This window comes from Mobula birostris, chromosome 6 (genome assembly GCF_030028105.1).
Source record: "Mobula birostris isolate sMobBir1 chromosome 6, sMobBir1.hap1, whole genome shotgun sequence".
Classification (NCBI taxonomy): Eukaryota; Metazoa; Chordata; class Chondrichthyes; order Myliobatiformes; family Myliobatidae; genus Mobula; species Mobula birostris.
The window spans coordinates 49312704-49326040 of NC_092375.1; the positions used below are offsets into that span (position 1 = coordinate 49312704).

The 13337-nt window shown below is 39.0% G+C and overlaps 1 protein-coding gene across 5 annotated transcripts in view; it reads left to right on the forward strand.

The window, feature by feature from the left end:
• caska (calcium/calmodulin-dependent serine protein kinase a) overlaps window positions 1–13337 on the forward strand; it is a 410842-nt gene that overhangs the window by 350035 nt on the left and 47470 nt on the right. For all 5 annotated transcript variants that reach the window (XM_072260443.1, XM_072260444.1, XM_072260445.1 and 2 more), the window contains 4 exons: window positions 13–201; window positions 8077–8155; window positions 8968–9053; window positions 10050–10118. In XM_072260443.1, coding sequence (XP_072116544.1) covers window positions 13–201; window positions 8077–8155; window positions 8968–9053; window positions 10050–10118 — 423 coding nt within the window. The remainder of the gene's footprint in view (window positions 1–12; window positions 202–8076; window positions 8156–8967; window positions 9054–10049; window positions 10119–13337) is intronic.

Below are 13337 nucleotides of genomic sequence, written 5' to 3' on the forward strand. Positions count from 1 at the left end.
TTTGAAAACTAGGCCTTGCTTCAGACTCATGATGTTGTGGCACATGAAGTATATAGTGATGAAGCACTAAGAGTTACACCACCACCATCTTCTCCTTATTTAAATGGTGACTCACCTGAAAGTGCAAACGGAGATATGGACATGGAAAATGTAACACGAGTTCGACTTGTCCAGTTTCAGAAAAACACTGATGAACCTATGGTAAAGTATTACAAAACAACCTATCACTCACATCAGTTACCAGAGACAAAGCATCTTTAGTCTTTTTAATGAAAATTCTAATTTAAGTTTATACATGTTACCATAGTTTTTCAACTGTACTTGGCCACTAAGCTGACCAAAATTAGCTGTTTTTTGTTCTTTGTTCTCCTGTGTGGCCATTACAACTGGTAATCTGTGGAGAGAAAGAATTTACTTCTATCTCATCATGATGCTGTATCAGAAAGAGACATAATTAAAGAATGCTCAGAATCTGTTTAATTTGCCAGTGTATAAGTAATACAGACAAATTATTTTAACTGCTTTAATTAAATTGGAAGCCTTCAGCCTTCAGAAAAAAGCAGAAGGCATAGGCTGCCTACTATGCTATTCAGTCAATATAATCCTCACTGATAGCCTCCAATCTCGACTCTTCCATGCAAATCTGCAAAGCTCTGTATACTCCTCCACCAATACCTCCAGTGATGTAGCCTCCACAACTACAGAATGCCAGAGATTCACCGGTCCTCTTCAAGAAGAAATTCCTATCCACCTCTGTTTTAAATGATTTTCCCCAATCCTGTAACTGTATCCCCTTATTTGAGATTCTTCCACTGGTGTAAATATCACAAGATGTCATTGCCCTCCTTAGGGTCTTGTATGTTTCAATAAAATCTCCCTCATTCTACTAAACTCCCAAGAATATAGATCCAGCTTGTTTTACCTTCCCAGTGTAGTATAACCTTTCCATCCCAGGAACTCGCCTGTATTTAGATCCCAGCATTACTGGTAGAAGTAACTCAGTCATGAAGATTGTATTTTAGTAAGATTATTTCTGTGCATTCTGTACTCATTCCCCTGCAAACTAGTTTTATCTGCATGTTCTATTTGGTCCATAAATTGTAGCTATCCATCTATTCAAATTCCGATGTTAATAACCTTTCTTACTTACAGAATTAGCATGAAACTTTAGCAGAATTAGAAGTACCTACTTTTGATTGCTCAACTGCGCTTACTGACCAGGATTCCTATTAGAAATCTCTGAATACTGGATCAGTTCAGGATTTGTTCAATAATGGTGAATTGTGGTAATTTGTAACATCATTTAAATTGCTGTAGCATAAGAAAATGTTATGGAAGGGAGGTGATCCTCAGTTCATATAATGGTTGAAATGGAAGAGGAGCATAGCAGATGTATTAGAATATTCATATTTTAAGTAATTATATAAATTTGGCAGAGCCTCAATATCCCAGACCTATCATTACAAATACAATTAATCAAACTCTAGTGCCACCTTGTGATGCAAACATAGGTTAGCACTTTCTGTTTCTTAGAATTGAGGCTGTCCAAATCAGGATATTTTTTCATGCAAGATTTCATTTTAGAAAAAATTAACCATAAAACTCTATATAGAAGTATTTGCAACAGGTCCTTTTGTCTAACGTTGGAGATACTTCCAACTTGAACTTCCTGTCCATCGCGATCTGCGACATTGAAGTGAGCAAGATTTTCAAAACATGGGTGGGTCAAGTGAAGAACCTACATAGGTGGGTTCAAGTAAAGCTGCTGCTCAGCTGACCACAAAAACATGAAAGTTATCACTTAACTTCATTTCCCTTTGTACATCTTTCAAGAGTAATTATGATGTTGTCGAAGAAAAAGTATAAAACATTAGAACTAGACTTTAACTGTGATGCAGAAGAATTAGTAATTGCTCTTCAAAAGGAAAAGTATTTCAGAGAATACTTTCAATGAATAATGTTGTCTGCAATATTTGATTATATAATATTCCAATACCTTTCACAAGCCCTCCTTTAAAGGAATTGGTTTATTTGAGTGATTAATAGAAAGGAATGCCTCCTCCTCTTGTACACTACTAATTCCAATCATGATAAGTAAATATGCTATGAAAAATGCACCTTCATAATTTTGATTGTTCCTGATCATCAGTTAGATTAGTTTTAGTAAGTTTAATCAATTTTTTTCATATTTTAGAACAATATACTACATCCTACTAATTTAATATTTAAAGTTTTACAATCAATCATTCTATCCTTAATGGCTGTTCTAATTGTTTATGCTAAAAGCATTCTAAAATATTTGCATTTTTGTAGCATTACACAAACAATAGTCAATTAAGTATTTCCAGTTTTATTATATAAAAAATGCAGAATGTTAGCCATTTTTGTCTCCCATAAAATAAATCCATTTCCCCACAATGTGGATATTTTGTAATTTAGTTTTGTGAGGTGCTGTATCATGCAGTGCAAACATATCTAGTTTGTTACCATAATTGCAAAGGTAATCATAAAATAGATGCTATAATTTTAAGCACATTTAAATTGTCTACATTGGTAAAACCCGATGTAAATTGGGAGACTGCTTTGTCAAGCTCCTCTGCTCCATCCACCAAAAGTGTAATTTCATGGTAACCAACCATTTTAATTCCTATCCCCATTCCTGTTCCGACATGTCAGTACATGGTCTCTTCTTTTGCAATGATGAGGCCACTCTCAGGGTGGAGGAACAACACCTTTTTCCATCTAAGAAGCCTCCAACCTGATAGCATGAATATCAATCTCTCCTTCCAATTTAAAGAAAACAATTCCACCCCTTCTCTCCTCTTCTATTTCCCAAACTGGCCTCTTATCTCTTCTCCTCACTTCCCCCAGGTTGCCCCTCCTTCTTCCCTTTCTCCCATGGTCTACTCTCCTATCAGATTTCTTCTTCTCCAGCCCTTTACCTTTCCCACCTAACTGGCTTCAACTATCACTTTCTAGCTGGTCCTCCTTCTCGACCCCCTACCTTTTCACTCTGGCATCTTCCCCCTTTCTTTCCAGATCTGAAGAAGGGTCCAGACTAAACATCAACTGTTTAATTATTTCCATAGATGCTGCCTGACCTGCTGAGTTTCTGCAGCATTTTGTGTGTTTTGCTGTACTTCTAGAACTATTGCTTCCTGAATGGTTTAGTATGCATTTACACGGTGCTAGACAATAGGTGCAGGAGTAGGCCATTCGGTCCTTCGAGCCAGCACCGCCATTCACTGTGATCACGGCTGATCATCCACAATCAATACCCGTATCAGTATCAGTGATAGACTGAATTTACAACAAGTTTAGCAAATAAAAGCAGAAAATTCTCAGGAAACTCAAACAGGCAACATCTTTGGACAGAGAAAAAGAGCCAGTGTTTCAAACCAAAGATCCTTTGTCAGAACCTGATCTCCCTCTTTCCTATTAAGGCAAATTCCTACAAAGAAGCAATATGCTCCCCACAGAAAGGAAATTGTATTGCCAACCAAATTGATCCTACTTACTGGACCCCACAACTCAGCACCAGGTGCATGAAACATGCACCTTTTCTCTCATTTGTCAGTCCTTGGGTATGTTATCTCTCTCCATAACAGTAATTGCCTATTGTCCTCCCCCTCCCCATTTCTTCCCTCTGGGACTTTATATCCACGATCTATGGTTTCTCATTTTTCTATATTATGTTGTCCCATTTTCACAGCTAAGAAATCTCACCAATGCCTCAATTTCTTCAGGAGACTAAAGAAATTTGGCCTGTCCTCATCGACCCTTGCAGCATATAAAGCATTCTTTCAGAATGCATCACGGCTCACTGTGCCAGCTCCTCTGCCCGTGACCACAAGAAACTGCAGAGTTGTAGACATAGTTCAGCACATCATGGAAACCATCCTCGTCCCTATGGAATATCTATTCTTCATGCTGCCTCAGTGAACAAGCCAACAAAATCAAAACCCCACTCATCAGGGCAAACAGGCACACCACACAAAAGCCTAAGAGCACATACCACCAAGCTCAAGACCATAAGACGTAGGAGAAGGGTTCATAAGACGTAGGAGAAGGGTTAGGCCATTCAGCCCATCGAGTCTGCTCTGGCGTTCCATCATGCCTGATCACGAGTCCCACTCAACCCCATACACCTGCCCTCTCACCATATCCTTTGATGCCTTGAGCGATCAGGAAATGATCAACTTCCACCTTAATTATACCCATGGACTTGGCCTCCACCGCAGTCTGTGACAGAGCATTCCACATTTCGCTATTCTCTGGCTAAAAGAAATCCTTCTTACCTCTGTTCTAAAAGGTTGCCCCTCAATTTCAAGGCTGTGCCCTCTGGGTACCCCCACCATAAGAAATATCCTCTCCACATCCATCCTATCTAGTTCTTTCAACATTCGATAGGTTTCAATGAGATCCCCCTGCATTCTTCTAAATTCCAGTGAGTACAGGCCCAAAGCTGCCAAACACTCCTCATGTTAACACCTTCATTCCTTGAATCATCCTCGTGAACCTCCTCTGGACTCTCTCCAATGACAACATATCCTTTCTGAGATAAGGGGCCCAAAACTGTTGACAATACTCCATGCAGCCTGAGTAGTTTCTAATAAAGCCTCAACATTATCATCTTGCTTTTATGTTTTATTCCCCTTGAAATAAATGCCAACACTTCATTTGCCTTCTTTACTACAGTCACACCTGTAAGTTACCCTTCTGAGAATCTTCTCCCCATTTAGATAATAGTCTGCGCTATTGTTCCTCTTATCAAAATGTATTATCATACATTTTCCAGCACTGTATTCTATCTGCCACATTTTTGCCCATTCTTCCAATTTGCCTAAGTCCTGCTGTAATCACATTGCTTCCTCAACACTACCTACCCCTCCACCTATTTTCTTATCATCCACAAACTTTGCCACAAAGCCATCAATTCCATGATCCAAATCATTGACAATGTGAAAAGTAGCAGTCCCAGTACAGACCCCTGAGGAACACCACCAGTCATTGGCAGCCAACCAGAAAAGGCCCCTTTATTTCCACTCCCTACTTCTTGCCTGTCAGCTATTCCTCTGTCCATACCAGTATCTTTCCTGTAATGCCATAAGATTTTGTCTTGTTAAGCAACCTCGTGTGTGGCACCTTATCAAATCCCTTCTGAAAATCCAAGTAAATAATATCCACTGCCTCTCCTTTGTCCACCCTGCTTGTTACTTCCTTGAAGAGCACTAACAGATTTGTCAGGTAAGATTTCCCTTTACACAAACCACGTTGACTTTATCTTATTTTATCATTAGTCTCCAAGTACCTTGAAACCTCATCCTTAATAATAGACTCCCAACACTTCACCAACCACTGAGGTTAGGCCTATAATTTCCATTCTTTTGCTTTCCCTTCTTCTTTAAGAGTTGAGTGACATTTACAATCTTCCAGTCCTCTGGGACCATGCCAGAATCAAGTGATTCTTGAAAGATCATGACCAATGCATCCGTTATCTCTTCAACAGCCTCTCTCAGGACTCTGGGATCTAGCCTGTCTGGCCCAGGTGACTTATCCACCTTTAAACCTTTGAGTTTGCCTAGCAGTTTTTCCTTTGTAATAGCAATGGCACTCACTCCTGCTCCCTGACTCTCACGAACCTCTGGCACACTGCTAGTGTTTTCCATGGTGAAGACTGCTGCAAAGTTCTTATTAAGTTTTTTTGCTATTTTTTTTGTCCTCCTTTACTACTTCGCAAGCATCATTTTCCAGTGGTCCAGTATCAACTCTCACCTCCCTTTTACTCTTTATATAACTGAAAAAACTTTTGGTATCCTGCTTTATATTATTAGCTAATTTGCCCTCGTATTTCTTCTTTTCTCTTCTTGCGGCTTTTTCAGTTGCCTTTTGTTGGATTTTAAAAGCTTCCCAATCATCCAACTTCCCACTTACTTTTGCTATCTTATATGCCAGTGCCTTGGCTTTTATGCAGTCCTTAAATTCCCTTGTCTGCCTACCCTTGCCATTTGGCAGATGGAGTTCAACCCGGAGAAGTGTGAGGTGGTAGACTGTGGAAGGACAAACTCCAAGGCAGAGTACAAAGTAAATGGCAGGATACTTGGTAGTGTGGAGGAGCAGAGGGATCTGGGGGTACATGTCCCCAGATCCCTGAAAGTTGCCTCACAGGTAGATTATGGAGTGTTAGCTTTCATAAGTCGAGGGATAGAGTTTAAGAGTCACGATGTAATGATGCAGCTCTATAAAACTCTGGTTAGGCCACACTTGGAGTACTGTGTCCAGTTCTGGTCGCCTCACTATGGGAAGGATGTGGAAGCATTGGAAAGGGTACAGAGGAGATTTACCAGGATGCTGCCTGGTTTAGAAAGTATGCATTATGATCAGAGATTAAGGGAGCTAGAAGGAGGCAGAGAAGGAGGATGAGGGGAGACATGATAGAGGTGTACAAGATAATAAGAGGAATAGATAGAGTGGCTAGCCAGCGCCTCTTCCCCAGGGCACCACTGCTCAATACAAGAGAACATGGCTTTAAGGTAAGGGGTGGGAAGTTCAAGGGGGATATTAGAGGAAGGTTTTTTACTCAGACAGTGGTTGGTGCGTGGAATGCACTGCCTGAGTCAGTGGTGGAGGCAGATGCACTAGTGAAGTTTAAGAGACTACTAGACAGGTATATGGAGGAATTTAAGGTAGGGGGTTCTCTGGGAGGCAGGGTTTAAGGGTCGGCACAATGTTATGGGCCGAAGGGCCTGTAATGTGCTGTACTGTTCTATGTTCTATTTGACATATCTTCTGTGGGACATATCTATCCTGCGCCTTGTGAACTATTCTCAGAAACCAGCCATCTCTGATGTGCTGCCTTTCCTGCCAGTATCCTCCTCCAATCCACTTGGGCAAGCTCCTCTCTCATGCCTCTAATTCCCTTTATTCCATTGTGATACTGATACATGTGCATCTCCCTCTCAAATTGTAGTATGAATTCAATAATATTATGATCACTGTTTCCTCAGGGTTCCTTTATGTTAAGCCCTCTAATAAGACCTGGGCTATTGTACAACATCCAATCTAAGATGGCCTTTCCCCGAGTAGGCTCAAGCACAAGCTGCTCTAAAAAGCCACCTCATAGTCATTCAACAAACTCCCTCTCTTGCGATCCGGCACCAGCCTGATTTTCCCAATCCCCTTGCATACTAAAGTCCTCCATTACAATTGTGTCATTATCTTTATTGCTTGCCTTTTCCAGCTCCCTTTGCAATCTCAACCCCACATCTTGGAGGCCTATATATGATTCCCATAACGGCTTTTTACCCTTGCAGTTTCTCAACTCCACCCTTCTCTGACCCCATGTTACCTCTTTCTAAAGATGTAATTCCATCTCTTACCAACAGAACCACACCATCATCTATGCCTTCCTGCCTGTCCTTTTGATGCAAAGTATATCCTTTGATGTTAAGCTCCCGACTATGGCCTTCTATCCACCTTATTCTGAATGCTACGCGTATTTAAATACAGCAGCTTCAGTCTGCATTCTTCGCCCTTTTGGTTTTACCTCTTTGGTATAATTTAACACTTTGTCCTGTCTGTGTCTGTACCCAATCATTGGCTTGTCCTTGCTTACATTCATGTTATATCCATCATCTACTTGTAAACCTGCTGACTCATCCTTGGCTCTATCATACTGGTTCCCATTAAGGGCAGCTTCTACCTTGCTACTATAAAACTATAGCTCTCTGGTACTACCTCAATGCACTGTGTACTGAATTGATCTGTTTGAACAGTATCAAGACAAGCTTTGCAGTCTTCTTTGGCACATGTGACAATAATTCTGATTCTATTTCAGTCATTTGCCTCTCCATTTTGTATCTGCTATCAATCACCTACGGAGATGTCTGTCTACATTCCTTTTTAGATGGTACTGTTACATCTAATGTAGAATGCTTCTTAGAATATATCATTGTTTTGTATTAAGGTGTGGAAAATACTTAGCTTTGAAATTGCTTTATATAATACAACTGTTGCATTTCTAACTACTTTTAATGCTTTACATCTCATTGATTTTCTTCATGTTCCTTCGTTCAGGGGATAACTTTAAAAATGAATGAAATGAACCATTGTATTGTTGCAAGGATTATGCATGGCGGAATGATCCATAGGCAAGGTAAGGAGCAAAAAATCTGTACCAAAGGAAAATATATTTTCCATTACAAAAAAAAAGGCTGATTCATGTTGCTGGAATCAACATTCAGTCATTTTTCCTGTTGGTATTTCCTTCTGTATGTCTTCTTTTCTGCTTTAAATAATGGTTGATTAGCATCCCACCTATCACCTTAAACCTTCTTTCTACCACCGGTGTACAGTGACTGCAGTCACTCATAGGCTGCTCCGAAAGCACCTTCCAGACAGCACCTCCAATAACACCTCTTGAACCCTAGCTCCAATAAAATATAGTGACAGCAGCCAAATGATTGCACAACCATCTGTAGATTCCATCCCAAATTGAGCACCAATCCAATTTCTTCTTCACTGTGCCGTAATTTTTAGAAATCCCTATCTAACAGCACTGTGGGCATACATTCATCAGACGGACCACTGCAGTTCAAGGACATGGCACACTGTGATCTTCTCATGTGCAGTAAATGTCGCTCTTGCCAGTGCTGACTAGATCCGAGAAATTTAATTTGAAAAATCAGCACTATGAAGAGAGTTGATCTAATATATTATTCACTTGTAAGAAGAAACATAATTTAGAAGGAAGTCAAAAGGCAATAGAACTCTGAGAAAACTTCCTTAGCAAAAAGGAATAAAGCTTCTATTCAAAAACCTGATGTTAATGTTGGTTCATGAAACTATTGGATGGATTTCTGAAAAGGAAGGTTAATGACAAAGGGACAACCTTTTTCAGTTTAATGAGATTTTCTTTAGCTTTATCAAAAAGAAAAATCTGTTGGTCTTTATGTGAATCTTATGTAGGAACGCTCCATGTTGGTGATGAAATCAGAGAAATAAATGGCATCAGTGTTGCTAACCAGACAGTAGAGCAACTTCAAAAGATGCTTGTGAGTATGCAGGGTAATCTTTTCTTAATTTTTATTTAATACTTCGGACTTTAGTGTTATATGGAGATTGAGAGTGCTGGGTAGCCTTGTTCCTTCATTTCTTGAGATCAAGTAAATACCTGCAGATCAATTTTATGTTTAATAAATTTCAATCAGTTTAATAAGTTTCAATATATTTCCCAGATGGCATAACTCAAAATGAAAAACTGTCTATTGTTAAAATTATCAAAGAATAAATTTAGCATTATTCAACTCGTGTCACCAGAATACTATTGCAATCTTACTATTAGTCTTGATCTCCTCTTTTAGTCTCAAACTTGGTATTTGCCCATCCTGCCAATTTTAAGTTAAGTTCTATCTTGAGCCTTTCTATAAGAACGTGGGTCAGTTTGCCTTCGATTGTAGTTTTCAGCCAGTTGTAGGTTATTCATTCTCTTTAGAGAGCTGACTCTTGTTCCAGAGCTTACTTCAATAGTTCAATAGCAATTTGGTGTATACTCTATGCAATGATACCCATGACCATTGTTACAGTCACTTAGTTATATTTTAACTAAACTCTAATCCTTAGTTTTGCAAATCAGGTTTTTAAAGTTTATCAAAAATTGTGCTTTTTCTAAACAAGAGTACTTTTATCTATTATTTTTAAATGTTCAATTCCCTCACACCAAAGAGATTTAGCAAGTTAAATTTTCATACATTTCCCTTCCCTTATTGATGCCTTAATTGAAATTTTCTGCCCTTTTTTGTATGATACAGAGGTTGTACAGCTAGGCCATAACTCACCAGTAAAAAAATGTTGAGCCATTTATGCTGCTTCTGGTTATTTTTGTTTAGGAGCAAAATGTGATCAAGATTTCAAATGTGTGAAATGTTATTTTATTTTTCACAGTACTTAGTGAAAACATCAGAATTATTTGTGAATCCAGCTTTGATTGTTCAAATATAAGAGTTCCATCCTATAATTCTGTCCTAATATTAATTTTATGTCCCTACCAGAGAGAAATGAGAGGAAGTATTACCTTCAAGATTGTGCCAAGTTACCGCACTCAGTCATCGTCATGTGAGGTAACCAGTTTAAGAAATGTTTTATATAGATATATATATATAGAAAAAATATATATATATCTATATAATTTACTTATTATTTCTTCCCCTCCCATTCCCAACCGTTATGGCTATAACTGCCTGCTGACTGGTGGTGGATAAAGCTTTCTGTAAAAACTGGTTTTCTCTGCAATGTTCATTATGCACACCAATTTTACAACTATGATAACGGAATAGAGAAGTGGATTTCACCATTCAGCCCTTTTTTCACTAAAATTACATGAGAGGGTAAAAGTCTTTATTGAATGAATTTTGATCCACTTTCAGATGACATAACCCAGAATGCAAAAGTATTTACTGTTACTGTTTTCAATGCTAAAATTTGACATTATTCACCTTGGGCAGTGGCATGCAAAAGTCTGGGCACCACGGTCAAAATTTCTCTTACTGTGAATAGCTAAAAAGTTCTATTTTAACTTCAGTCCACAGGACTTGTTTCCAAAATGCATCAGGCTTGATTAGATGTTCCTTTGAACCTTTTGAATAGAACTTTTTGGCCGCAATGTGCAACGGTATGATTGGAGAAAAAAGGGTGCAGAATTTCATGAAAAGAACACCTCTCCAACTGTTAAGCACGGGGGTGGATCGATCATGCTTTGGGGTTGTGTTGCAGCCAACGGGACAGGGAACATTTCACTGGTAGAGGGAAGAATGAATTCAATTAAATACCAGCAAATTCTAGAAGCAAACATCGCACCATCTGTAAAAAAGCTGAAGATGAAAAGAGGATGGCTTCTACAACAGGATAATGATCCTAAGCACACCTCAAAATCCACAATGGACTACCTCAAGAGGCGCAAGCTGAAGGTTTTGCCATGACCCTCACAGAACCCCGACCTAGCCATCATCAAAAATCTGTGGGTAGACCTCAAAAGAGCAGTGCATGCAAGACGGCCCAAGAATCTCACAGAACTAGAAGCCTTTTGTAAGAAAGAATGGGCGAAAATCCCCCAAACAGGAATTGAAAGACTCTTAGCTGGCTACAGAAAGCGTTTACAAGCTGTGATACTTGCCAAAGGGGGTGTTACTAAGCACTAACCATGCAGGGTGCCCAAACTTTTGCTTCAGGCACTTTTCTTTTTTTGTTATTTTGAAACTGTAAAAGATGGAAATAAAAAAGTAATCTTGCTTAAAATATTAAATGTGTCATCTTTAACTTTATGCCTTTTGGAAATCAGATCATCTTTTCCTCACTTAGCTATTCACAGTAACAGAAATTTTGACCTGGGTGCCCAAACTTTTGCATGCCACTGTAAGTATATTGTTACAGTGTAAATGTTAATCTTGATTGCTTCGAGTCTCAGACCTAGTCCTTGCGTAACTTGCCAATTTCAAGTTATTTGTACTGCTTCAATAAGAACATAGGTCCATTTTGATTCAGTTATAGGTTGTTTCCTCTCTTTCTTTTGTACTGCCTTTTCTTGTTTAGTACTTGCTTCATTTGGGCAATATCAGCCGTCACTTTGACAATCACTAAATTGTGGTAGCTTTTTATTTTTACTAAACTCTAATCCCTTGTTTTACCACCTTCAAAAGCTTGTTCAGTTCTCTCACAACAAGGAGGTTACCAAGTTAAACTTAGATACATTTCACTTCCCTTGATTGATGCCTTGATTGTAATGACAAATAGTTTTCTACCTACTCTTTATTTGAAGATGCAATGTTGGTTTTATCGGCCATAATTCACTAGTGAAAGAGTCTTGAGACCTTGAATCTCCTTCTAGTTATTTTTGTATATGAGTGCAATATGAAAACAAATGTAAGAACCGTATAATAGACAGAACTTCAAATACAGGTACTGTGGATCAGGATATTTTGACAGGTATCATAATTTTGCAATATTGAGTGTGATTTGGGGAGATATCATGCAGTTGTGGGGGAAATAGTAGAGGATGATCTGGGAATGAAGGTTGCTCACGAATGAAGGAGTAATCACAGAGAAACTTGATTGGTTTCACAGGAAGGAAGGGTTATTGCTTAAGGATTGAAAATGGAATGGACATGGTCAAGGTTCCTATCAACAACAGCAGATAGGAACCCTCAATTAAAGGGATATAATGACATAACGTAAATAATAGCATGAATAGTGGGATCTTTTATGAGTTATAGAGCACTACAGCACAGAAGCAGACCATTCAGCCCAATTAGTCTGTGCACAACTGTTACTCTGCTTTGGCCCATCGGCCCGCAACTGGACCATAGCTGTCCATACCCCTACCCCCCATCACACCACCCTCTGAGTGAAGATGTTCCCCCTCAGATTCCTCTTAAGTGTTTCACCTTTCAGCCTTAACCAATGACATCTAGTTCTGGTCCCACCGAACCTCAGAAGAAAAGGCCTGCTTGTATTTATCCTGCCTATACCTCTCATAATTTCATATCCCTCTATCAAATCTCTCCTCATCCTTCTATACTCCAAAAAATAAAGTTCTAACTTATTCAACCCCTCTCTACAACTCAGTGCTTCAAGTTCTGGCAACATCCTTGGTGGGTGACCAGAACTACACACAATACTCCAAATTTAGCCTCATTAATGTCTTATACATCTTCAACATAACATTAAAACTCCTGTACTCAGTACTCTAATTTATGAAGGCATATCTGCCAAGATCTCTCTTTACAACCCTGTCTACCTGTGACTCCTCTTTCAAGGAATTCTGAATATGAAGCATTTATAACAGATGCGTTAAAAATGAAGAACCTCAGAATCTGGTTTAATACCACCATCTTGTATTAATATTCAGATTTATTTACTAGATTAGATTAGGAGGACATGCAGTCCTCTATTATTGTCATTTAGTAATGCATGCATTAAGAATTGATATGTTTTTCCAGAATGATATCACAGAAACACATGACAAACCAAGACTGAAAAACTAATAAAAACCGCATTATCACATGGTCATCAAAACATACAGTGAAGTGTGTCATTTGTGTAAACAACCAACACACCCAAGGAGATGCTCAGAGCAGCCCGCAAGTGTCACCACATATAGTCAGCCCACAATGTTCAGCAGAACGACGCCAGCAACACCAACAAAACAAAAACAGCCCCCTTTCCCACCCTCCCATCACCCAGCCACCCATATGCAAAAACAAGCTGCTTCTGGGCTCCTTTATTTGTGGCTTAAACAGTAGTAATTGAAGTATTGCAGCATCTATAAAGTGCAAAGATAAAGT